Consider the following 27395-nt stretch of genomic DNA (forward strand, 5'->3'; position numbering starts at 1 on the left):
TTTACACTAAGGTATTTATATTTACAGTAAGGTATTTATATTTACACTTTGTAGTATTTACACTAGGAAGGTCTTTATATTTACACTTTGTAGTATTTACACTAAGAAGGTCTTTAAATTTACATTTTGTAGTATTTACACTAAGGTATTTAGATTTACACTTTGAAGTATTTACACTAAGGTCTTTATATTTACACTTTGTAGTATTTACACTAAAGTCTTTATATTTACATTTTGTAGTATTTACACTAAGAAGGTCTTTAAATTTACATTTTGTAGTATTTACACTAAAGTCTTTATATTTACATTTTGTAGTATTTACACTAAGGTATTTATATTTACAGTAAGGTATTTATATTTGCACTTTGTAGTATTTACACTAGGAAGGTCTTTATATTTACACTTTGTAGTATTTAGACTAAGGTATTTATATTTACACTTTGTAGTATTTACACTAAGGTCTTTATATTTACATTTTGTAGTATTTACACTAAGGTATTTATGTTTACAGTAAGGTATTTATATTTTCACTTTGTAGTATTTACACTAGGAAGGTCTTTATATTTACACTTTGTAGTATTTACACTAAGGTATTTATATTTACGGTAAGGTATTTATATTTACATTTTGTAGTATTTACACTAAGGTATTTATATTTACATTTTGTAGTATTTACACTAAGGTATTTATATTTACACTTTGTAGTATTTACACTTGGAAGGTCTTTATATTTACACTTTGTAGTATTTACACTAAGAAGGTCTTTATATTTACACTTTGTAGTATTTACACTAAGGTATTTATATTTACATTGTGTAGTAATTACACTAAGGTCTTTATATTTACACTTTGTAGTATTTACACTAAGAAGTACAGAAACATGTAGTAAAAAAAAGTGGAAGTACTATTGTTTTACAGTCAAAGCATCCAAAATAGTACAAACATAAAATATTATTTTGTTAATGATTAAATGAGAAGCAGGAAAAAAAGCTGTCAGATAAAAAAAAGGCATTGAAATAAAGTGGTTGCAATTTAGCACCAAAAAGGAGAGAAGAAGAAACAATTGCCATCTTTTCTGCAAAGTCTGTAACATTTGGGACAGCATATGCACACTCAACACAGACTAAGTATGCACACTCAACACAGACTAAGTACGCACTCAACACGGACTAAGTATGCATTCAACACAGACTAAGTACACACTCAACACAGACTAAGTACGCATTCAACACAGACTAAGTACGCACTCAACACAGACTAAGTACTCACTCAACAGAGACTAAGTATGCATTCAACACAGACTAAGTACACACTCAACACAGACTAAGTACTCACTCAACACAGACTAAGTACGCACTCAACACAGACTATGTATGCACTCAACACAGACTAAGTATGCACTCAACACAGGCTAAGTACGCACTCAACACAGGCTAAGTACGCACTCAACACAGACTAAGTACACATTCAACACAGACTAAGTACGCACTCAACACAGACTAGGTACACACTCAACACTGACTAAGTACGCACTCAACACAGACTAGGTACACACTAAACACAGACTAAGTAGGCGCTCAACACCGACTAGGTACACACTCAACACAGACTATGTATGCACTCAACACATACTAGGTACACACTCAACACAGACTAAGTACGCACTCAACACAGACTAGGTACACACTAAACACAGACTAAGTAGGCGCTCAACACCGACTAGGTACACACTCAACACAGACTATGTATGCACTCAACACATACTAGGTACACACTCAACACAGACTAAGTACGCATTCAACACAGACTAAGTACACACTCAACACAGACTAAGTACTCACTCAACACAGACTAAGTACGCATTCAACACAGACTAAGTACACACTCAACACAGACTAAGTACTCACTCAACACAGACTAAGTACGCACTCAACACAGACTATGTATGCACTTAACACAGACTAAGTACACACTCAACACAGACTAAGTACGCACTCAACACAGACTAAGTACACATTCAACACAGACTAAGTACGCACTCAACACAGACTAAGTACGCACACTCAACACAGACTAAGTATGCACACTCAACACAGACTAAGTATGCACTCAACACAGACTAAGTACGCACTCAACACAGACTAAATATGCACACTCAACACAGACTAAGTACGCATTTAACACAGACTAAGTACACACTCCACAAAGACTAACTACGCACTCAACACAGACTAAGTATGCACTCAACACAGACTAACTACGCACTCAACACAGACTAAGTATGCACTCAACACAGACTAAGTATGCACTCAACACTGACTAGGTACACACTCAACACTGACTAGGTACGCACTCAACACAGACTAAGTACGCACTCAACACAGACTAAGTAGGCGCTCAACACCGACTAGGTACACACTCAACACCGACTAGGTACACACTCAACACAGACTAAGTACGCACTCAACACAGACTAAGTACGCACACTCAACACAGACTAAGTATGCACACTCAACACAGACTAAGTATGCACTCAACACAGACTAAGTACGCACTCAACACAGACTAAATATGCACACTCAACACAGACTAAGTACGCATTTAACACAGACTAAGTACACACTCCACACAGACTAAGTACGCACTCAACACAGACTATGTATGCACTCAACACAGACTAAGTATGCACTCAACACAGGCTAAGTACGCACTCAACACAGGCTAAGTACGCACTCAACACAGACTAAGTACACATTCAACACAGACTAAGTACGCACTCAACACAGACTAGGTACACACTCAACACTGACTAAGTACGCACTCAACACAGACTAGGTACACACTAAACACAGACTAAGTAGGCGCTCAACACCGACTAGGTACACACTCAACACAGACTATGTATGCACTCAACACATACTAGGTACACACTCAACACAGACTAAGTACGCACTCAACACAGACTAGGTACACACTAAACACAGACTAAGTAGGCGCTCAACACCGACTAGGTACACACTCAACACAGACTATGTATGCACTCAACACATACTAGGTACACACTCAACACAGACTAAGTACGCATTCAACACAGACTAAGTACACACTCAACACAGACTAAGTACTCACTCAACACAGACTAAGTACGCATTCAACACAGACTAAGTACACACTCAACACAGACTAAGTACTCACTCAACACAGACTAAGTACGCACTCAACACAGACTATGTATGCACTTAACACAGACTAAGTACACACTCAACACAGACTAAGTACGCACTCAACACAGACTAAGTACACATTCAACACAGACTAAGTACGCACTCAACACAGACTAAGTACGCACACTCAACACAGACTAAGTATGCACACTCAACACAGACTAAGTATGCACTCAACACAGACTAAGTACGCACTCAACACAGACTAAATATGCACACTCAACACAGACTAAGTACGCATTTAACACAGACTAAGTACACACTCCACAAAGACTAACTACGCACTCAACACAGACTAAGTATGCACTCAACACAGACTAACTACGCCACATATGTCAGAGTCAAGGCCCGCGGGCCATATCCGGCCCGCGAGAAGGTTTTTTACGGCCCTTGGGATGATCTTGATTTATTATTAGAACCGGCCCGCAGACCGCAGATCTTTTTTTTTTTTTTTTTTTTTATTTTTTTTTTTTTAGACCGCAGATCTTTTACACGCACCAAGCGGATGCCGGTCCAAGGTTCCGAAAGGGGGCGAGCGGCCCGCCGGGACGCGCCTGCCGGCCGAAGGGCTGCAGCCCGGCCGTCAGTCGCGGAGCCCGCCGTGCCACGCGCGCCAAGGGGGCGGGCCGAAACCCGGCCCCGAGGCCCTGAGACTTCTGCTTTGTTTCCCCAAACCGCGCGTCACCGCCGGGCCCGCACCACCGTCGGGCTGCAGCCCGAGCGTCGGTGGCGGAACCCGTCATGTGCCGCGCGCGCCAAGCGGAGCGGGGGGGTCAAGCGGGCCGAAACCCGCAGGCCACCCCCTCACCACGAGGCCCTGAGACTTCTGCGTTTGACCCCTACGCGCGGCCCGTCGGGACGCGCCCGCCGTCAAGCCACGAGGGCCAGCCGTCGGGTCGCGGAGCCCGCCGTGCCACGCGCGCCAAGGGGCGGGCCGAAACCAGCGGGGGGTTTCGGGCACCCAACTCGCCTCCCTCCCACGGAGGGAGGAGGGGGGTTTAATGTGAACATTACTGTGCAATCACATATTTAGAGTTTTTACTCAATTCAAGTTTAAAAGTTAAAGTTTAATATTTGTTTTCACTGCATGTTACTTCTCCTTAAACAAAGTGTTGTTTTTGATTTATAGATTTTTGCACTTTATTTTATTGTATTTCAATTTAATTATATTTTAAAAATATTTCAGTTGAGTGGATGATAGAAAATTGCTATTATTGTTTTTTTCTTTGAAGTAAATTTAGCCCACTTTTGCTAAAATAGAAAATATAGGCTACTGATGGTGCCTTGAATACCGGTTTCTTTCATTTAATGTTCATGTTATGGGGATTTTTATATAAAGGAAATTTGTCTTTTGTGTCTGTTGAAAATTAAAGATTACTGACAGAGCCATAAGAAAATATTGCTTTATTTATCTGATCATATTGGAATATATTTGTTAGGTTTTCAGTAGGTTCAATTAGGTTCACTAGACTATATGCGTCATTTAAAAATTTTTCAATGAACATTCGAACAGTCCGGCCCTCGGCTTGTAGCTAAATTTTTTATTTGGCCCTCCGTCCATTTGACTTTGACACCCCTGAACTACGCACTCAACACAGACTAAGTATGCACTCAACACAGACTAAGTATGCACTCAACACTGACTAGGTACACACTCAACACTGACTAGGTACGCACTCAACACAGACTAAGTACGCACTCAACACAGACTAAGTAGGCGCTCAACACCGACTAGGTACACACTCAACACCGACTAGGTACACACTCAACACAGACTAGGTACACACTCAACACAGACTAAGTACGCATTCAACACAGACTAGGTACACACTCAACACAGACTAAGTAGGCGCTCAACACAGACTAGGTACACACTCAACACAGACTAAGTAGGCGCTCAACACCGACTAGGTACACACTCAACACCGACTAGGTACACACTCAACACAGACTAGGTACACACTCAACACAGACTAAGTACGCATTCAACACAGACTAGGTACACACTCAACACAGACTAAGTACGCATTCAACACAGACTAGGTACACACTCAACACAGACTAAGTAGGCGCTCAACACAGACTAGGTACACACTCAACACAGACTAAGTAGGCGCTCAACACCGACTAGGTACACACTCAACACCGACTAGGTACACACTCAACACCGACTAGGTACACACTCAACACAGACTAGGTACACACTCAACACAGACTAAGTACGCATTCAACACAGACTAGGTACACACTCAACACAGACTAAGTAGGCGCTCAACACAGACTAGGTACACACTCAACACAGACTAAGTAGGCGCTCAACACCGACTAAGTACACACTCAACACAGACTAAGTAGGCGCTCAACACCGACTAGGTACACACTCAACACAGACTAGGTACACACTCAACACAGACTAGGTACACACTCAACACAGACTAAGTACGCATTCAACACAGACTAGGTACACACTCAACACCGACTAGGTACACACTCAACACAGACTAAGTACGCATTCAACACAGACTAAGTACGCATTCAACACAGACTAGGTACACACTCAACACCGACTAGGTACACACTCAACACAGACTAAGTACGCATTCAACACAGACTAAGTACGCATTCAACACAGACTAGGTACACACTCAACACCGACTAGGTACACACTCAACACAGACTAAGTACGCATTCAACACAGACTAAGTACGCATTCAACACAGACTAGGTACACACTCAACACCGACTAGGTACACACTCAATGCTCTGCTACAATCACTTATGCTGTGTGTGTGTAGTCCAGTTTTTAGTGAATTCCGAATCCGAATCCGAATAGTTTTATTGCCATTGTTTGAGAACGGGTTCACAAACTAAGAATGTTTCTTGGTGCAAACGTGCGACATAAAACACATATAACACATACCAAGACTACTTAGGTTTGAAGAAACACATATCAATGAATGCAATAGTTTCCACCAGGACCAGGACCAGGACCAGGACCAGGACAGTTCAGTGCTTAACACCACTCACTCTCAATAATTGGATCTGGGTTTGAATCCCAGTCGGGTCCATTTAGTTTCAGCTCTATGGTAGTTTACTGAGACAGGGGTCCTGGATTACTGGGTAAGGACCCATATTTTCTCCCAATGAGACCCAGGAAAGCTGAGTGGTTAACACCATTGGCTCTGGGTTCGAATCCCAGTCGGGTTGATGAAAGGCAAAGTTTGGAAGAGTCAGGATGCCAGACAATATGGGGTGTTTCACCTGTGCTAATTGCTTAATTAACTTATAGTTAAAAGGGTAAACAATGAGTAATAACAGTCAATAGTCAATGATAACCTTAGATCAATACTATTTCAAGTCTTCTTTCTAAGACTTATTTTCACATAGTTACAGTTTATGAAAACCTCAAATTAAATATATCAGTAAATGTAGGTTAATTAAAAATAATTCAGCCGTGATCATTAAAATGGTAAAAGATAAAGGCCTGACATATCTCACTTTTCTTGCAATGAGTTCATATCATTGATTATTATCATGACTTCATTGCTGACATTAATGAACTTCATGCTACATTTTTATGTTTCACCTGTATATGTATGTATGAATATATGTACGCGTATACATACATACTATATACACACATGTATGTATGTATATATGTGAATATATATACATATGTGTATGTATATATACATACAGTATATATATATATATATATATATATATATATATATATATATATATATATATATATATATATATATATATATATATATATATATATATATATATATATATATACAAACCCTGTTTCCATGAGTTGGGAAATTGTGTTAGATGTAAATATAAACGGAATACAATGATTTGCAAATCCTTTTCAACTCATATTCAATTGAATGCACTACAAAGACAACATATTTGATGTTCAAACTCATAAGGCAGGCCAGTCTCTTTTACTATGAAGCCATGTTGGTGTAACACGTGGCTTGGCATTGTCTTGCTGAAATAAGCAGGGGCGTCCATGGTAACGTTGCTTGGATGGCAACATATGTTGCTCCAAAAGCTGTATGTACCTTTCAGCATTAATGGAGCCTTCACAGATGTGTAAGTTACCCATGTCTTGGGCACTAATACACCCCCATACCATCACACATGCTGGCTTTTACACTTTGCGCCTAGAACAATCCGGATGGTTCTTTTCCTCTTTGGTCCGGAGGACACGACGTCCACAGTTTCCAAAAACAAGTTGAAATGTGGACTCGTCAGACCACAGAACACTTTTCCACTTTGTATCAGTCCATCTTAGATGAGCTCAGGCCCAGCGAAGCCGACGGCGTTTCTGGGTGTTGTTGATAAACGGTTTTCGCCTTGCACAGGAGAGTTTTAACTTGCACTTACAGATGTAGCGACCAACTGTAGTTACTGACAGTGGGTTTCTGAAGTGTTCCTGAGCCCATGTGGTGATATCCTTTACACACTGATGTCGCTTGTTGATGCAGTACAGCCTGAGGGATGGAAGGTCACGGGCTTAGCTGCTTACGTGCAGTGATTTCTCCAGATTCTCTGAACCCTTTGATGATATTACAGAGCGTAGATGGTGAAATCCCTAAATTCCTTGCAATAGCTGGTTGAGAAAGGTTTTTCTTAAACTGTTCAACAATTTGCTCACGCATTTGTTGACAAAGTGGAGACCCTCGCCCCATCCTTGTTTGTGAATGACTGAGCATTTCATGGAATCTACTTTTATACCCAATCATGGCACCCACCTGTTCCCAATTTGCCTGCACACCTGTGGGATGTTCCAAATAAGTGTTTGATGAGCATTCCTCAACTTTATCAGTATTTATTGCCACCTTTCCCAACTTCTTTGTCACATGTTGCTGGCATCAAATTCTAAAGTTAATGATTATTTGCAACAACAAAAAAAAGTTTATCAGTTTGAACATCAAATATGTTGTCTTTGTAGCATATTCAACTGAATACGGGTTGAAAATGATTTGCAAATCATTGTATTCCGTTTATATTTACATCTAACACAATTTCCCAACTGATAAGGAAACAGGGTTTGTATATATATGTGTATATACATATATATATTTACATATATATATTTATATATATATATATTTATATATATATATATATACTGTATATATACATATATTTATATATATGTGTGTATATTTATATATATATATATATGTGTATATATATATATATATATATATACATATATATATACACACACATCTTTCAAAAGTGAAAGTAATATGATATTTAGTACAAGTAGTAAAAGATGATGAAGTTATTAAGGGAAGAGTAGCAGTTCATCCCCTGTCAGTGTGTCACCACCAAGAATTCCTGAGGAGGATTTTCGGAAGTCCGTTAAAAAAGACTTACAATCTTTTCTTTGCCACCGCGAGACGGGCCGCGCTTTTCTAAATTTGAGGACTAAAGAGGTGGGTTTAAGGAGATTACAGACGCTCGCTTGTGTCGTCTTCACATTTCCCACCACTTATTCCAGATTAGCGGCAGGATTTGGTTTGGTTCTTGTGGGGTCTCTCCCTACAAAAGAGGCTTTGAGGCCAATGACAGAAGAAGTAGGCTGATGCAGGCTGGCTATTTGACTTCCTGCCTCTGACTCCGCCCCCTCCCCCCAGGTCATGCAGGTGGTGCGGGGAGCAGGTCATGCGAGCGCTCACCCTCAAGCCTAATTCCCTGGACCAGTTCAAGAGTCGCCTGCAGAACCTGAGCTACACCGAGATCCTCAAGATACGCCAGTCTGAGAGGATGAATCAGGAGGACTTCCAGTCCCGCCCCATCCTGTGAGTGTCTTTTCCTGACCTTTTGGAGCAAACACCTGATGTGTTGTGGTGACATCATGTCCCTGCTCTTTGGCCCAAAATAGACTGTTAGCTCTATTGACTGATCACGTTTGATGAAGTAACTCCCACCGTCGTCAGTTTGGAGTCAATACCACACCCGCTCAGCCGCATCGTTTGCATAATTTATGCACAGCGCCGTCACGTGTGTTGCACTCAAATGCAGCACAGTGCGTGAATACATCATACGTGTATACGCACATAAAGACATCATACGTGTATATGCACTTAAATACATATGTGTATACGCACATAAAGACATCATACGTGTATATGCACTTAAATACATATGTGTATACGCACATAAAGACATCATACGTGTATATGCACTTAAATACATATGTGTATACGCACATAAATCATACGTGTATATGCACTTAAATACACATGTGCGTGAATACATCATACGTGTGTATACACATAAATACATAATAGTGCTTGAATGCATCATACGTGTATATGCACATAAGTACATCATACGTGCGTGAATACATCATACGTGTACACGCATAAACACGTATGATTTATGTGCATATAGACATATGTATTTTAGTGCATATACACGTATGATGTATTTAAGTACATCATGCGTGCGTGAATACATCATACGTGTATACGCACATAAATACATCATGTGTGTAAATACATATGTGTATACGCACATAAATACATCATATGAGAGTGAATACATCAGAGGTGTATACGCACATAAATACATAATGTGTGTAAATACATATGTGTATACGCACATAAATACATCATATGTGAGTGAATACATCATAGGTGTATACGCACATAAATACATAATGTGTATACGCACATAAATCATACTTGTATATGCACTTAAATCCATCATGTGCGTGAATACAGCATACGTGTGTATACACATAAATACATAATAGTGCGTGAATGCATCATACGTGTATATGCACATAAGTACATCATGCGTGCGTGAATACATCATACGTGTATACGCATATACACGTATGATTTATGTGCGTTACACATTATGTATTTAAGTGTATATACACATATGATGTACTTAAATACATCCTATGTGTATATGCACATAAATACATCATGTGTGTAAATACATACAGTATGTGTATACGCACATAAATACATCATATGTGCGTGAATACATCATGCGTGTATATGCACATAAATACATCATATGTGCGTGAATACATCATACTTGTATATGCACATAAATACATCATGTGCGTGAATACATCATACGTGTATATGCACATAAATACATCATACGTGCGTGAATACATCATACGTGGATAACATTTGTCTATATTCGTGCGCAAATACATTATACATGCATACATTGTACGTGCGGTAATACATTGTTCATACACAAATACATCGTACGCGCGTGAACACATTATGCGTGTGTAAATACGTCATGTGTGCGTGAATACATTGTACGTACACAAATACATCGTACATGTATATGCATTATACACGTGTAAATACCTCATAAGTGAATGAACACATGTACACGCACAAGACCTCATACATGCGTCAGATGTGCGTGAATATATCAGATGTGCGTGAATACATCAGATGTGCGCGATTACGTGCATTACCACATACATCATACGTGCATGATTACATTTTATGTGCACCGACACATGCATGAATTCATCTTACATGATGATGGAGGACATTTGTGAGCTTGCATGTTTTGTGACTGTGAATATTTGTGTTTTATTTGTTGGAGGGAGCTGAGAGAGAAGATCCAGCCAGAGATCATGGAGTTGATCAAACAACAGAGACTCAACAGACTATGTGAAGGAACATGTTTCCGGAAGATCAGCAGTCGCAGGAGGCAAGGTGGGGACTGGACTGGACTCTTTGACGCTTCATGCCGTAGCGACTTGCTAGCATACGCTACTGGCAGCTAGCATAGGCTAGCGATGTCATGAGTAGAAGCTAACACGTGGCTGCTAGCATCAGGTATTAGCCGCAAACTAAATAAGCTAGTTGTTACTGTGCTTCCTACTACTGTTAGCCGCGACTGAACGTTTGTATTAGCGTCTGGTAGCTAGCATAGGCTAGTGATGTCGCTAGTAGAAGCTAACACGTCAGTCGTGGCTGCTAGCATCAGGCATTAGCTGCAAACTAAAGAAGTTGTTGTGCTTCCTACTACTGGTAGCCGCGACTGAACGTTTATATTAGCATCTGGTAGCTAACATCAGCTACTGGCAGCTAGCATAGGCTAGCGATGTCGCTAGTAGAAGCTAACACGTGGCTGCTAGCATCAGGTATTAGCCGCTAACTAAAGAAGCTAGTTGTTACTGTGCTTCCTATTACTGGTAGCCGCGACTGAACGTTTATATTAGCGTCTGGTAGCTAACATCAACAACTGGCAGCTAGCATACTGGAAGTGGTTCTTGGCAGCCAGAAGAGGTATTTGGCAGCTAGAAAATAGGTATTTGGCAGCTAGAAGGGGTATTTGGCAGCTAGAAGAGGTATTTGGCAGCTAGAAGGGGTATTTGGCAGCTAGAATATAGGTATTTGGCAGTTAGAGGAGGTATTTGGCAGCTAGAAGGGGTTCTTGGCAGCTAGAAGAGGTATTTGGCAGCTGGAAGAGGTATGTGGCAGCTAGAAGAGGTATGTGGCAGTTATAAGAGGTATGTGGCAACTAGAAGAGGTATTTGGCAGCTAGAAGGGGTATGTAGCAAATAGAAGAAGTATTTTGCAGTTGGAAGAGGTATGTGGCAACTTACTTCTAGACCTCCACCCCAGATCCCACCTCACTCCTACCCACTTCTCTAAAGTGGGCTGGCTCAAGGTGGAGGACAGAGTTAAACAACTTGCACTGAGCCTAGTCTATAAAATCCGCTACACCTCCCTGATACCGAAGTACATGTCAAACTACTTCCTTAACGTAAATGACCGCCATAACCACAACACCAGGGGGTGCTCCACTAACCACGTTAAACCCAGATTCCGAACTAACAAAGGTCTTAACTCATTCTCTTTCTATGCCACATCAATGTGGAATGCGCTCCCAACAGGTATAAAAGAAAGGGCATCTCTATCCTCCTTCAAAACCGCTATAAAAGTTCACCTCCAGGCAGCTACAACCCTAAACTAACACCCTCCCCGGATTGCTAATAATCAAATGTAAACAATCAAATGCAGATTCTTTTTCTTATGCCTTCTGATCTCTCTCTCTCTCTCTCTATGTCCACTACTTGATGTCCATATCCCCCCCCCCCACCCCACCCCCCCTCCACACTCCTGATTGTAAATAATGTAAATAATTCAATGTGATTATCTTGTGTGATGACTGTATTATGATGATAGTATATATGATAGTATATATCTGTATCATGAATCAATTTAAGTGGACCCCGACTTAAACAAGTTGAAAAACTTATTCGGGTGTTACCATTTAGTGGTCAATTGTACGGAATATGTACTTCACTGTGCAACCTACTAATAAAAGTCTCAATCAATCAAAAAAAGAGGTATGTGGCAGCTAGAAGGGGTATTTGGCAGCGAGAAGAGGTATGTGGGAGCTAGAAGAGGTATTTGGCAGCTAGAAGAGGTATGTGGCAGCTAGAAGGGGTATGTGGCAACTAGAAGAGGTATGTGCCAGCTAGAAGGGGTATTTGGCAGCTAGAAGAGGTATGTGCCAGCTAGAAGGGGTATTTGGCAGCTAGAAGAGGTATTTGGCAGCTACAAGGGGTATTTGGCAGCTAGAAGAGGTATTTGGCAACTAGAAGAGGTATGTGGCAGCTAGAAGAGGTATTTGGCAGCTAGAAGAGGTATTTGGCAGCTAGAAGGGGTATTTGGCAACTAGAAGAGGCATGTGGCAGCTAGAAGAGGTATGTGGCAGCTAGAAGGGGTATTTGGCAGCTAGAAGAGGTATTTGGCAGCTAGAAGGGGTATTTAGAAGGGGTATTTGGCAGCTAGAAGAGGTATGTGGCAACTAGAAGAGGTATTTGGCAACTAGAAGGGGTATTTAGAAGGGGTATTTGGCAGCTAGAAGATGTATTTGGCAGCTAGAAGGGGTATTTGGCAGCTAGAAGAGGTATGTGGCAACTAGAAGAGGTATTTGGCAGCTAGAAGAGGTATTTAGAAGGGGTATTTGGCAGCTAGAAGATGTATTTGGCAGCTAGAAGGGATATTTGGCAGCTAGAAGAGGAATGTGGCAACTAGAAGAGGTATGTGGCAACTAGAAGAGGTATTTGGCAGCTAGAAGGGGTATGTGGCAACTAGAAGAGGTATGTGGCAGCTAGAAGGGGTATGTGGCAGCTAGAAGAGGTATGTGCCAGCTAGAAGGGGTATTTGGCAGCTAGAAGAGGTATGTGCCAGCTAGAAGGGGTATTTGGCAGCTAGAAGAGGTATTTGGCAGCTACAAGGGGTATTTGGCAGCTAGAAGAGGTATTTGGCAACTAGAAGAGGTATGTGGCAGCTAGAAGAGGTATTTGGCAGCTAGAAGAGGTATTTGGCAGCTAGAAGGGGTATTTGGCAACTAGAAGAGGCATGTGGCAGCTAGAAGAGGTATGTGGCAGCTAGAAGGGGTATTTGGCAGCTAGAAGAGGTATTTGGCAGCTAGAAGGGGTATTTAGAAGGGGTATTTGGCAGCTAGAAGAGGTATGTGGCAACTAGAAGAGGTATTTGGCAACTAGAAGAGGCATGTGGCAGCTAGAAGAGGTATGTGGCAGCTAGAAGGGGTATTTGGCAGCTAGAAGAGGTATTTGGCAGCTAGAAGGGGTATTTAGAAGGGGTATTTGGCAGCTAGAAGATGTATTTGGCAGCTAGAAGGGGTATTTGGCAGCTAGAAGAGGTATGTGGCAACTAGAAGAGGTATTTGGCAGCTAGAAGAGGTATTTAGAAGGGGTATTTGGCAGCTAGAAGATGTATTTGGCAGCTAGAAGGGATATTTGGCAGCTAGAAGAGGAATGTGGCAACTAGAAGAGGTATGTGGCAACTAGAAGAGGTATTTGGCAGCTAGAAGGGGTATGTGGCAACTAGAAGAGGTATGTGGCAGCTAGAAGGGGTATGTGGCAGCTAGAAGAGGTATGTGCCAGCTAGAAGGGGTATTTGGCAGCTAGAAGAGGTATGTGCCAGCTAGAAGGGGTATTTGGCAGCTAGAAGAGGTATTTGGCAGCTACAAGGGGTATTTGGCAGCTAGAAGAGGTATTTGGCAACTAGAAGAGGTATGTGGCAGCTAGAAGAGGTATTTGGCAGCTAGAAGAGGTATTTGGCAGCTAGAAGGGGTATTTGGCAACTAGAAGAGGCATGTGGCAGCTAGAAGAGGTATGTGGCAGCTAGAAGGGGTATTTGGCAGCTAGAAGAGGTATTTGGCAGCTAGAAGGGGTATTTAGAAGGGGTATTTGGCAGCTAGAAGAGGTATGTGGCAACTAGAAGAGGTATTTGGCAACTAGAAGAGGCATGTGGCAGCTAGAAGAGGTATGTGGCAGCTAGAAGAGGTATTTGGCAGCTAGAAGGGGTATTTAGAAGGGGTATTTGGCAGCTAGAAGATGTATTTGGCAGCTAGAAGGGGTATTTGGCAGCTAGAAGAGGTATGTGGCAACTAGAAGAGGTATTTGGCAGCTAGAAGAGGTATTTAGAAGGGGTATTTGGCAGCTAGAAGATGTATTTGGCAGCTAGAAGGGATATTTGGCAGCTAGAAGAGGAATGTGGCAACTAGAAGAGGTATGTGGCAACTAGAAGAGGTATTTGGCAGCTAGAAGGGGTATGTGGCAACTAGAAGAGGTATTTGGCAGCTAGAAGAGGTATGTGGCAACTAGAAGAGGTATGTGGCAACTAGAAGAGGTATTTGGCAGCTAGAAGGGGTATATGGCAACTAGAAGATGTATTTGGCAGCTAGAAGGGGTATGTGGCAACTAGAAGAGGTATGTGGCAACTAGAAGAGGTATTTGGCAGCTAGAAGGGGTATGTGGCAACTAGAAGAGGTATGTGGCAGCTAGAAGAGGTATTTGGCAGCTAATAGTAGCAGCTACTAATGTTTATCTTGCTTAAAACTACTAGCATTGAAGAACCGTTAGCACTGTATCATTTTCAGACAACATATGTGCTTGTTTACACGGGTGTTAGCATCCTCCTCACCGCCTACAAGTCAGTCTGCAGTGGCATGGCACCACCAGAACGTTCTATTTCAGTAGCATCTTCTCACTGGCTGTGGAGCACACATTTAAACTTCAGTCTGTTCCGGAACACGGCAGCTCGTCTGTTCTTTGAATTGACTTATGGCGTCTAAATCCGTCTTAATCCTCTTTTCTCCCGCCGCAGACAAGTTCTGGTACTGCCGACTGTCTCCCAACCACAAAGTCCTGCACTACGGAGACCTGGAGGAGAGCCCCCAGGGGGAGGTGCCCCACGACTCCCTGCAGGACAAACGTAGGTGGCGCTCATTTTATAAGACTTTTTAGTTTGCCTCGGTCAAAGGAGCGAGCATAGTGCAACATGCTAACTTTTAGTTTGAAGGATACACACACCTGAACATAAAACATGCAGTAGTCTGGTATCATATACTGTATACATCATGTACTTTTATACATCTTCTACCAGGGCCGTCAAATGACTCAAATATTTAACCTGAATTAAGTTTTTGCGCACCTTAGATTTGTGTATGTATGTGTATATATATATATATATGTATATGTATGTGTGTATGTACATGTTTATATATGTGTGTACATATACATACATGTATATATGTATGTATATATATCAACAGTATGTATATATGTATGAATGTGTATGTATATATGTATGAATGTATGTATATACACATGTATCTACATGTGTATGTACATATATACATGTATATATGTATGTATATATATATCAACAGTATGTATGTACGTATGCAGATACTGTATGTATGTATATATATATGTATGTATGTATATATATATATATATATATATGTACCGTAATTTCCGGACTATAAGCCGCACCAGCTAAATTTAGGGGAAAATACAGATTGCTCCATATATAAGCCGCACCCGACTATAAGCCGCAGGGTTTTGATGTGTAATTACCGTAGTATATAGGGGTTCCTGCTACCACGGAGGGGATTGTCGGGACAGAGATGACTGTTTGGGAACGCAAAGCGTCCCATTTATTAACAATAAATCTTTCAATCATTCAATCAAACTTTCACATCTTTGACATGGCGAACAGCATTCGTGCAGAGTACAAATAATACAACGGTGCAAAGTAATACAAAGTGCTCGCCTGTACGTTATCAAAATAACCAGCCTACCGGTATATGAAAAGTCAGTCTTTAATCATTGTGTCATCGTCTTCCTCCTGTGTACTAAAACCACCGAAATCCTTTTTGCCGGTGTCGGAGAAGAACAGGCCGTAAATAAGCCGCACCCTTGTATAAGCCGCAGGGACCAGAACGAGGGGAAAAAGTAGCGGCTTATAGTCCGGAAATTACGGTATGTATATACACATGTATCTACATGTGTATATTAATATACTTTTGTACATATACATACATGTACATATGTATGTATATATACATGTGTGTGTATATATATATATGTATGTATATATACATACATGTACATATGTATGTATATATACATGTGTGTGTATATATATATATATATATGTATGTATATATACATTAATGTGTGTATATATACTGTATACGTATATACATGTGTGTATGTACTGTATGTATGTATGCATATGTGTATGTATATATATATTTATGAACAGTATGTATGTAAATATGTGTACATGTATGTATGTATATATGTATATACACATGTATATACATGTGTGTATATATATATATATACATACATACATGTGTGTATATACTGTATACGTATATACATGTGTGTATGTATGTATATATATGTATGTGTACATACTGTATATGTACGTTTGTATACACGTGTATACGTGTGTGTGTATATATACATCCATGTGTGTGTGTATATACTGTATACATGTATATATATATGTATGTGTATGTACATACGTATATATGTGTGTGTATATACATATATACTTGTGCAGTATATGTTTATATAAATACACGTGCATATATGTGTATATATATATATATATATATACATGTGTGTGTGTATATTTATACATACATATAAGTCGATAAATTGCGATGTCTGTGTGTTTTCCTTCGCCTTTTGCTTTCAAACAGGGTACAAGAGGGTTCACTCTGCATCGCACTCAGCAACCGAGCACCTTTATTCAACAGTAGAATTAAATGAAAGGAGCTAACCCTCTTGTCAGTCATCCACGTCTTTGTCTCTGTGGGCTGCTAACTTACACACACAGGATGCAGGCAACTCGCGAATTAGAAGCACCATAATGTAAGGAGGAAAAAAGAGGATTACATGTCCTGTGTGGGAATAATTTGTATCCAAACTGAATGATCAAGTATGCCTAATTTGTTGGAAAGAGATGGCACAAAAAAGACACCACAACAAACCACTTGACCCAGTTTTTCCACTGCACTTCAAAATATTCAATATTTATTGAAATGTCGTTTTTGCTCACAGAGATTGAAAGTCAATGTATTTAGGATAACAGAAAAGTTTTCAATGACAATTGCAAAAAAATAAAACAGTAAGGAGAAAGAAGTTTTGTTTTAAAAGGTAACTTGCATTATAATTAAAATGATATTACATCATACAGGATTAGGGGGGGTGACACATATTTAGTCATTTCTCATAGTGCCGTTAAAGGAAACTAGTGGCAGCCCTGTCTAATTTTGTGGCCTGATTTATATTGTGCAGATGTGATTTTTCCACATTTTATGCCATACTAATGTGCTGAAGTGTACTTTTAGAGTTATTTTTCTTGGTTTGACTTGTACTTGTTGATTGGGAAGACGTGAGAATAGAATAATGAGTGTAATCATGTCCTCAGTGCCGGTGGCGGACATCAAGGCTGTGATCACAGGCAAAGACTGTCCTCACATGAAGGAGAAGGGCGCTCTCAAGCAGAACAAGGTGAGCAGACTACCAAACATTCATATTCATTGACAGCCACCTGGGTTTTAATAGGCGCTACCTAAAGACTGATCCGGAATCGACCGCCTGGTATTTACAGTCGGATTAAATGTGCATGTTTGCTACTTTATTTCCATTATTTGGCAAATGAAATGAAGGCGAAAGTGAGACGTGCTGGGAAATTCTATTTGCCCAGTTTACAGTGTGACATTAAGTCCATTAGCTGCCCCCCGCCAGCACCTGCTTAAAACGAGCAAATAAGATAATGGCTAAACAAAGCGTCATCCTTCAAATCCGCCCTGAATTTCCACCCCGCCTCCTGGTGTTTTGCTTCTAGAATAGGTGGATTAGTCTCACTAATATACGCACAGGTGTCAAACTCAAGACCTGGCCCACCGCATCCTTTTATATGGCCCGCTAAAGCCTGGAAATAATACGCCTCAATAAAGTACTTTATCTTTTCTTGCTAAATATATTAATTCTTTCCATTTTGACAGAAAATAAAACATGTACTGCATTAAATTACATATAATTTAACACTATATAATAATGTAACAACTGTATTTAATGAAATAATTACATGCGTATGAATTTAGTTTGGAAAGTACTTATGCATGAATCTGTAATAATAATGTTGTTAATGTTAATAATGGAACATTAGTTACATTTCTCAATTTAGCTTGGAAAGTAGTTATAATCTGTAATAATAATGAACTGTTAGCTTTGTGTTTACAAATACTATATCATCGTTCATTAAAAAACATTTTATATAAATTAAAAATAAATATTTAAGCCTGTTATCCATAAAATTGTACAGTGTAATAATTACAAAACCATTTTTCTATTTACATTAAACCTCTTAAGGCCCAAGCTGTTTGTTTACATGCTTTTTTAAATTTCTCTTTGCTATTTGGGCTTGTTGGACCCTAATTAAAATAAAATCTAACAATAATTTTAGCTCTGCACATCGCCAAGATGTGGGAATGAAAAAGCCTGTGATTATTCACACTAAAACTATATTCTTCCCGATAATTTACTTATTATTTATTTGCATACAAAGTTAATACTACATTTTTATTTCCAGAAGTATTTTGTTCAAGGTAAAAGTTTTAAGTTAGCACTTTATTCATCTCAATTATTATTTGCTTGCAATGCTACATTTTTGTTATACCAGAAAAGGCTTCCATAAAAAGTACATTATTCAAATGGAAATTTAGCACAAAGTAAGATTTGACTTCTCTTTTGAATGTCCGTGGTGTGCTGATCAAAGGTGAGTTTATTGTCCAAGGTTACAAGGTTAAAAGTGTCAACTGTTTGTGTGTTTATGATGATGGGGTGCTGAGGTGAGGGGGTTGAACCATATTTCTTCTGTTTTATTGACATTGATTTCCAGATAACTGGCTGTGCATGACTCTGTGAAATGTTTGACTGTGAGCTTCAAGAGGTAGTCACCTGAAATGGTTCTCACTTCACAGGTGTGCCTTATCAGGGTTGATTAGTGGAATCTCTTGCTTTATCAATGGGGGTGGGGACCATCAGTTGTGTTGTGAATAAGAAGGTGTGTCCAAACTTTTGGCCTGTACTGTATATTTTCTGACTTGAGCCATCATCCAGCCCCGCCCACCTCGTCTAAATCTCCCCATTAGTGCTGCAAACATTTTTGTCTTACTATTACAGTTTTTATGAATGGGGCAAGTTTGGGTAGATTTTCACAAGGTGGGGGCTGGTTATGAATGACATCACATTAAAACAATGTTTGTAGTACAAAGGAATGGCAGCGTTAAAAATAATATTTGCAATGACAAGAGGGGTCCAGCAATGTGCTCCCCATCCATGCCCAGAGGGAAGCACTCATTATTACATTGTTGGGGATATTTGCCACAACACGACGAGGACTCAACTCTACTGAAGAGAAGTTATCCCTTCCTTTTAAGAAGATTAGCGAAGAATAGTCTTCATATAATCCACAAGTCTTCTTACAACTTTGTGATCCTTTCTCCAGGAGGTGCTGGAGCTGGCCTTCTCAGTCCTCTACGAGTCGGACGAGTATTTAAACTTTATCGCCCCGGACAAACATGAGGTAAGACAATAACAACAAATGTCAATCACTGTTTTCTTGCTTGGATGGAATATGTCAGAGGGAGGGCTGGACGATTTTGGCAAAAATAATCACTTTATTTCGGATGATGTTGAAAACATGACTACTGTCTTTTCCGGACTATAAGCCACACCCATTACATTTTACAAGAAAAAAAAATGTCATAGTAGCCACACCGGACTATAGGCCATACATATATATACTGGTTAGTTGTGAAAATGTGATAGTTACCGTATTTTTCGGATTATAAATCCCTTTTTTTTTTTATAGTTTGGCCGGGGGTGCGATTTATACTCTAGAGCGATTTATGTGTGAAATTATTAACACATTAGCGTAAAATATCAAATAATATTATTTAGCTCATTCACGTAAGAGACTAGGCGTGTATCAGCAATCGTCACACACACACGTCAACCAATAAAAATTCAGTGACAACCGAAACCATCCTGTCCGGATTCAGAAAGGCTGGAATAATTGGAACTGCAACTGACGATGACTCTGACGTAAACGACGTACCGATAGAAGAGGAAGCGGCCGCATTGTCTACCTTTGGAGTTGGCAAAGTTGTTTAAAAGTGACACAGAGGAAGAAGATTTCATGGGATTTAGCGGTTAGGAGTGACAGATTGTTTGGTAAACGTATAGCATGTTCTATATGTTATAGTTATTTGAATGACTCTTACCATAATGTTACGTTAACATACCAGGCACCTTCTCAGTTGGTTATTTATGCCTCATATAACGTACACTTATTCAGCCTGTTGTTCACTAGTCTTTATTTATTTTAAATTGCCTTTCAAATGTCTATTCTCGGTGGTGGGTTTTATGAAATACATTTCCCCAAAAAATGCGACTTGTATATGTTTTTTTCCTTCTTTATTGTGCATTTTCGGCCGGTGCAAGTTATACTCCGGAGCGATTTATAATCCGAAAAATACGGTACATAGATTTATTTTGTAAATGTTTCCAAACGATGTTTGTAACACGGCAGTAAAACGGCTGATCAAACAAAACAGAAAACTCATTGATGTCTTTATTCACCCTTTGAGATTAATAAAATGTTTATCAGGATTATTTACTCTGTAAACACTTGAGTTTACTTTATTTTAGTACATTGTTTGATTTGCGTAATTTAGACGTCAGCGAAACAAAATCCATAGATAAGCCGCAGAGTTCCAAGCTCAGGAAAGTACGGTACTGTATTTTTCGGACTATAAATCGCAGTTTTTTTCATAGTTTGGCCGGGGGTGCGATTTATACTCAGGAGCGACTTATGTGTGAAATTAACACATTACCGTAAAATATCAAATATTATTTATCTCATTCACGTAAGAGACTAGACGTATAAGATTTCATGGGATTTAGTGATTAGGAGTGACAGATTGTTTGTTAACATATAGCATGTTCTATATGTTATAGTTATTTGAATGACTCTTACCATAATATGTTACGTTAACATACCAGGCACCTTCTCAGTTGGTTATTTATGCCTCATATAACGTACACTTATTCAGCCTGTTGTTCACTATTCTTTAGACATTTTAAATTGCCTTTCAAATGTCTATTCTTGGTGTTGGCTTTTATCAAATACATTTCCACAAAAAATGCGCCTTATACTCCAGTGTGACTTATATATGTTTTTTTCCTTCTTTATTATGCATTTTCGGCCGGTGCGACTTATACTTCGGAGCGACTTATACTCCGAAAAATACAGTATTTATAGTACGACTAGAACAAACTGATATAATAAATGTTAGATTTGTTTTTATTCTGTTGTGTCTTTATACAATTTAATTAAATGCAAGATGTCTTTGGACAATATTGACTAGTATTTTTGTAAATGTATCAATGATAGCTTTAAGTAAGTTATACTTGTGTAAGTTACTTTTTTGAAACATTTATTTTGTTAGCGCGGTCAGACCGGATGTTGCACACAGCGCTGTTATTGTGAAGTGTGCTGCTGTTCAGAGCGTGACTGCTGTTTGTACGTTGAGCTTACATCGATAGTTCACAACAACACAAGCAGATAAGATGTGTTGTGAATCGTTCTTGTCGGCTTTAGCTTTATAGTTTCGACGCTATTTCAAGTGACCGTACCAACATTATTTAGGGCGGGACGGGAATGAGCAGAATCGGACAAATTATTTTCACAAACAAATGTTCATTCTACTCACAATGACAGCATTTTATTTATTTCTTGATATTCGTTTAACAGCACATTCCTTAACACTAAATCTTATGGCATTGTTTGTTGCATTTAGCGCGATATCAAATAAAAAGTACCAACCATGGTGAGATTTTTAAAAAAGAGCACAATTTTCAGGAATTTGCATGCACGTTGCGTGGCAGTAATCACTTTTTCCCGTTATATTTTAATGTTCGTGAGAGATTAAAAGTAGTTTTAATTGTCCAGCCCTCGTGCTGATTGAATTGGTAGTTATTCTAGTTGCATTTATTTCAGTACTGCGTGTGGACGGACGGTCTGAACGCCCTGCTGGGCAAGGAGATGGCCAGCGACTACACCAAATCGGACATGGACACTCTGCTCTCCATGGAGATGAAACTCCGCCTCTTGGACCTCGAAAACATCCAGATTCCAGAGGCTCCGCCTCCCATTCCCAAAGAGCCTAGCAACTATGACTTTGTTTACGATTGTAACTAGCCCTCCTCCCCCCCGCACAAGATGAACTGTGATGCCACCAAACAATACAACCACCAGTTACCATGGAGATGATTCCTTAATCCTCTTTCTGCCTTTTTCTCTTATGATTTGTCCTCAGGGCTTTCAGTGCAGGTAGTGATGGGGCAGCCATCTTTGTTTAGTCCACACGCTTGTTGCTATGTCCTGTCACGTCACACACAGACAGTATTTGTGGCAGCTAAATGTTACTCCTCACACAGCCGAAGTATACACTCACTTCTTTTCCTGTCAGCTGACGACTGTTACGATATTTTGTTGTCCCGCCTACCATCCTTCGTTTCAACAACTGCTGTACTCAACATTCCTGAGCAATATTTTCTTTATCGCGTCGTGATCGCTTTCGACTGTGACTCCATTTGCAAAGGGAAGCTTTAGAATATGAAAGTTAATGTATTTTTTTAATTTAAAGACATGATTATTTCTAGTATGTTTTTTTTTTATATATATATATATACACACAGTATTTACCCCCACAGTCACTTGCCCTCCCTTTGCCTTCCTATTTAAACATTTTCCCCCCACAACTGCTGTTTACATTAAAGGTTGAAAGACTAAAGGCTGCCAGCTCCTTTCTTCTTTACGGCCAATACAAAAAGTATACCAAATTAAACTTAGATTTGAAATATTCTTTACATTCTAAACGACAGTGACAAATATTGTCCAGTAATTAAATAAGTCACAGTGTTTTGTTACGTCACCATCAGGCTAGCGTCACGCGTTGTCCAGGTCGGAATGTTGGAGCTGCCGAACCTCTGAAGGCTTCATACCTGCAAACGTTTAGTGACACGCACATGAACATTCTTGTATTTGTGATTGTTGTGCGGCACCACTCACAGTGCTGCGTGTCTGCGCCACTCGTCGTCGCTGAGGGACGGCCTGGTGACGTCCAGGGCGGCGTGCAGGTGCGCTGGACGTAGCAGGATGCCCGGCTGTGTGGAGGCCGACTGGACCCACACCCGCTCCCCCTAAACACATTGAACGGAAACAAAGTCACAGATTCAGTCTCTGCAGGTTTAAACAAGTCAAATGTAAAACCATCTCATTTCAATACTGACAGAAAAGTACAAAGAAATGAAATATTAATTAGAGATGTCCGATAATATCGGACTGCCGATATCGGCCGATAAATGCTTTAAAATGTAATATCGGAAATGATCGGTTTCAAAAAGTAAAATGTATGACTTTTTAAAACGCCGCTGTGTACACGGACCTAGGGAGAAGTACAGAGCGCCAATAAACCTTTTAAGGCACTGCCTTTGCGTGCCGGCCCAATCACATAATACCTAAGGCTTTTCACACACACACAACTGAATGCAAGGCATACTTGGTCAACAGCCATACAGGTCACACCAAGGGTGGACGTATAAACAACTTTAATACTGTTACAAATATGCGCCACACTGTGAACCCACACCAAACAAGAATGACAAACACATTTTGGGAGAACATCCGCACCGTAACAAAACAAACCCATCAGAACAAATACCCAGAACCCCTTGCAGCACTAACTCTTCCGGGACGCTACAATATACACCCCCGCTACCCACCCCCACCTCAACCTCCTCATGCTCTCTCAGGGAGAGCATGTCCCAAATTCCAAGCTGCTGTTTTGAGGCATGTTAAGAATGCACTTTGTGACTTCAATAATAAATATGGCAGTGCCATGTTGGCACTTTTTTCCATAACTTGAGTCGATTTATTTTGGAAAACCTTGTTACATTGTTTAATGCATCCAGCGGGGCATCACAACAAAATTAGGCATAATAATGTGTTAATTCCACGACTGTGTATATCGGTATCGGTTGATATCGGAATCGGTAATTAAGAGTTGGACAATATCGGAATATCGGCAAAAAAGCCATTATCGGACATCTCTAATATTAATGCAAGCAACATTTTCAGACAAACATATTTTTCATTACTGTATTCCTATTACCATTGTAATTGGAAGGTGAAGAACCTAATCATCCTAAATAGGTAAGCAAACATCAAAATACAATGGAATGTCAACATTTGTAGGCAAAAATTGCACTTTTCTTCCCCCAACTGTGTCAAGTGGTTTGTTTTGTTGTCATTTTTGCTGCTAATTGCAATTGAGTGAAAATGTTTATATGCCACTGGACATGCTTCTAAGGCCTTACATTTCGCAAAAATCCATTTAATGACAAAGGGCACACAAGCTTGTGATCACGGCGCCGCTATAAATAGTTTGTCTGCGTTAGTGCTTATAATAACAATATCCGTAATACTTAGTTAATATTCAAGTCATGAAATGTAAACTGAGTATCGGTGCCGCTTTTTGGATGTTTTTTTACGTTAATTTACGAGTTAGTCCGCATAAAATTTTTTAAAAAAAATATATATCCTTCATGTCTTGCCATGACAAGATAATATTCACATTTCTTCCTTTCCGGGTCCTCACCCAAACACAAACTGAATTTTAGCAGACAACCTTTACAGCTTTTAATGTCAGTTGTTGCTCTTACTTGGAGAAAAGATTAGTTTAAAATGTGTAATTATTGGAATAAATAATAGAAAAAACATGAGAAAAATGTGTCTTTTTTTTTTGTTGTTATGCTGCTGTGAGTGCACTACTATTAGCCATTAGGCCACAGAGAAATTAGCATGTGATTACTGTATCTGTATAATTTCACTAGTAAACATCTCATAAAGAACATTTTATACGTTTCCATCCACCAGCTTCAACCATGCATCAACTTGTTTGTTCTACAGCCACAAAAGGTTGAACTTGCTCTTAGTACTCTACACAAATAACTCGGCTTTGCTGCGGCCTTTTGTAATCCTCCAAAAATTCTGACCGGGTACACAGCTAATTTTTTTAAATTTTTATTCTAAATAACGCTCTGAAATGTATACATTTGTTTTAAAGGGGAACTGCACTTCTTTTGTTACAATCCCTCTGTAGGACCAAAACATATGTTTTTTTGATTTTTTTATGCATTTTATGCAATTTGTGAAATAAAACAAACGCGAGGTGGCTAACAATGCACCTAATGGGAGTAATCTATTGTGCCTATAAAGCCCTCTGAAGCAACATCGGAAAACAGCCATCAATACTCCATTTACATCTTGTGATCTGAATATTAAACAAATATTAGCGATATTGTTATTATAGCCGCTAATGCTACTTTTAGTGCCACCATGATCACAGAGAGCTAACCAGCTTATGCTGCTAAGTTGACATATTGAGCTTTTGCATTGCCTAATTCTTGATTATAAATCATGTCTCTCATGTGGATGTAGAAGGATGTGGACTTAATAGGGGTGTAACGGTACGTGTATTTGTATTGAACCGTTTCGGTACAGGGGTTCCGGTTTGGTTCGGATGTGTACCGAACGAGTTTCCACACGGACATATTAAGTAGCGTAACGCACGTTGTGTAAACAATGCACACCGAGGCACAACACATTGCATTGTTTACTCAAAATGCCGGACATATGAGGCATTTATGAAACTCCGCCCTGACAGCTCCGCAAAAGAGGACATGTCCGGTGAAAAGAGGACGTATGGTCAGTCTATGCCAGCCCGTTAGCGGCGAGTTTCTTAAATGCCTCAAATGTCCGGCATTTTGAGTTATGGTTGCGTGTATTTTCAATGTACGTTCAGGGTTAAGAAGGGGTTGAAAACAAAACAAATTGTGCGAGCAGCAGCATTGGTGAGGGAGGGGCAGAGACAGAGAGAGCGAGAGAGTTATAATAAACGCGCATGCGTCGCCAGGTTCTGCTTTTTATCCATAGATTTATCAGATTACATTTTTTATTATCTATAGCAGGGGTGTCAAAAGTGTGCCCCGGAGGCCATTTGCGGCCCACAGCTAATGTTTTAAAGGCCCACGGCACATTCTAAAGATACTATTAAAATAAACAAAAACATAACAAAAGTGAAATAAAAAAGCTTAAAGGTTAAATGTAATTTAGAAAAAGTTACAATGTTGACTAATAAAACAAAGCTGTTTTTTTTCTCTTTCAAACTGTCATTGCTCAAAACATAATATTGAATCAAAATCAATGTTATTATGAATTATTGACCTATCCAAGGTTCCCATTACTTCACATCAAATATTCCACTAAGAAAAATATTTTTGGTGGAAGATTTTGCAAATTTGGTAAATAAATAACCCAAAAATGTATATTTTGTTGTTTTCTTACTGTACCGAAAATGAACCGAACCGTAACCTCTTAACCGAGGTACGTACCGAACCGAAATTTTTGTGTACCGTTACACCCCTAAACCAAAAAGTTGGTCAAATTTGACATTCAACTTCGATGGATTTAACAGAGATGGCGAGAGAGACATAAAAAGACCCTTGTAAGGATTATGATAATTTCTTCATCTAAACAAGAAGTAAACATCCCATCAGTCTTTATCCTAGTGAGAGCAGACATTATACAGTAAGTAATTATTTTATTATGTTTGTAGTTTGTATTTCTTGTTGAGCACTTTGCATTACTGCTACTTGATTGATCTGTTTATCACTCA

At 39.6% G+C, this 27395-nt stretch overlaps 2 protein-coding genes across 7 annotated transcripts in view; one reads left to right on the top strand and one right to left on the bottom strand.

Moving 5' to 3' along the window:
- Positions 1 to 25354, top strand: part of elmo1 (engulfment and cell motility 1 (ced-12 homolog, C. elegans)) — a 179941-nt gene extending 154587 nt beyond the window's left edge. Inside the window, 7 exon segments of the mRNA XM_062047217.1 lie at positions 8885 to 8902; positions 8904 to 9049; positions 10839 to 10951; positions 15389 to 15496; positions 18014 to 18096; positions 20099 to 20176; positions 22655 to 25354. Of these exon segments, the coding sequence (XP_061903201.1) occupies positions 8885 to 8902; positions 8904 to 9049; positions 10839 to 10951; positions 15389 to 15496; positions 18014 to 18096; positions 20099 to 20176; positions 22655 to 22855 (747 nt within the window). The 3' untranslated portion in view covers positions 22856 to 25354.
- pex1 (peroxisomal biogenesis factor 1) overlaps positions 17582 to 27395 on the bottom strand; it is a 78301-nt gene continuing 68487 nt past the window's right edge. For all 6 annotated transcript variants that reach the window (XM_062047212.1, XM_062047213.1, XM_062047211.1 and 3 more), the window contains 2 exons: positions 23729 to 23859; positions 17582 to 23661 (listed from right to left, as the gene is read on the bottom strand). In XM_062047212.1, coding sequence (XP_061903196.1) covers positions 23595 to 23661; positions 23729 to 23859 — 198 coding nt within the window. In that variant the 3' untranslated portion in view covers positions 17582 to 23594. The remainder of the gene's footprint in view (positions 23662 to 23728; positions 23860 to 27395) is intronic.

This window comes from Entelurus aequoreus, linkage group LG05, assembly GCF_033978785.1.
Source record: "Entelurus aequoreus isolate RoL-2023_Sb linkage group LG05, RoL_Eaeq_v1.1, whole genome shotgun sequence".
Classification (NCBI taxonomy): domain Eukaryota; kingdom Metazoa; phylum Chordata; class Actinopteri; order Syngnathiformes; family Syngnathidae; genus Entelurus; species Entelurus aequoreus.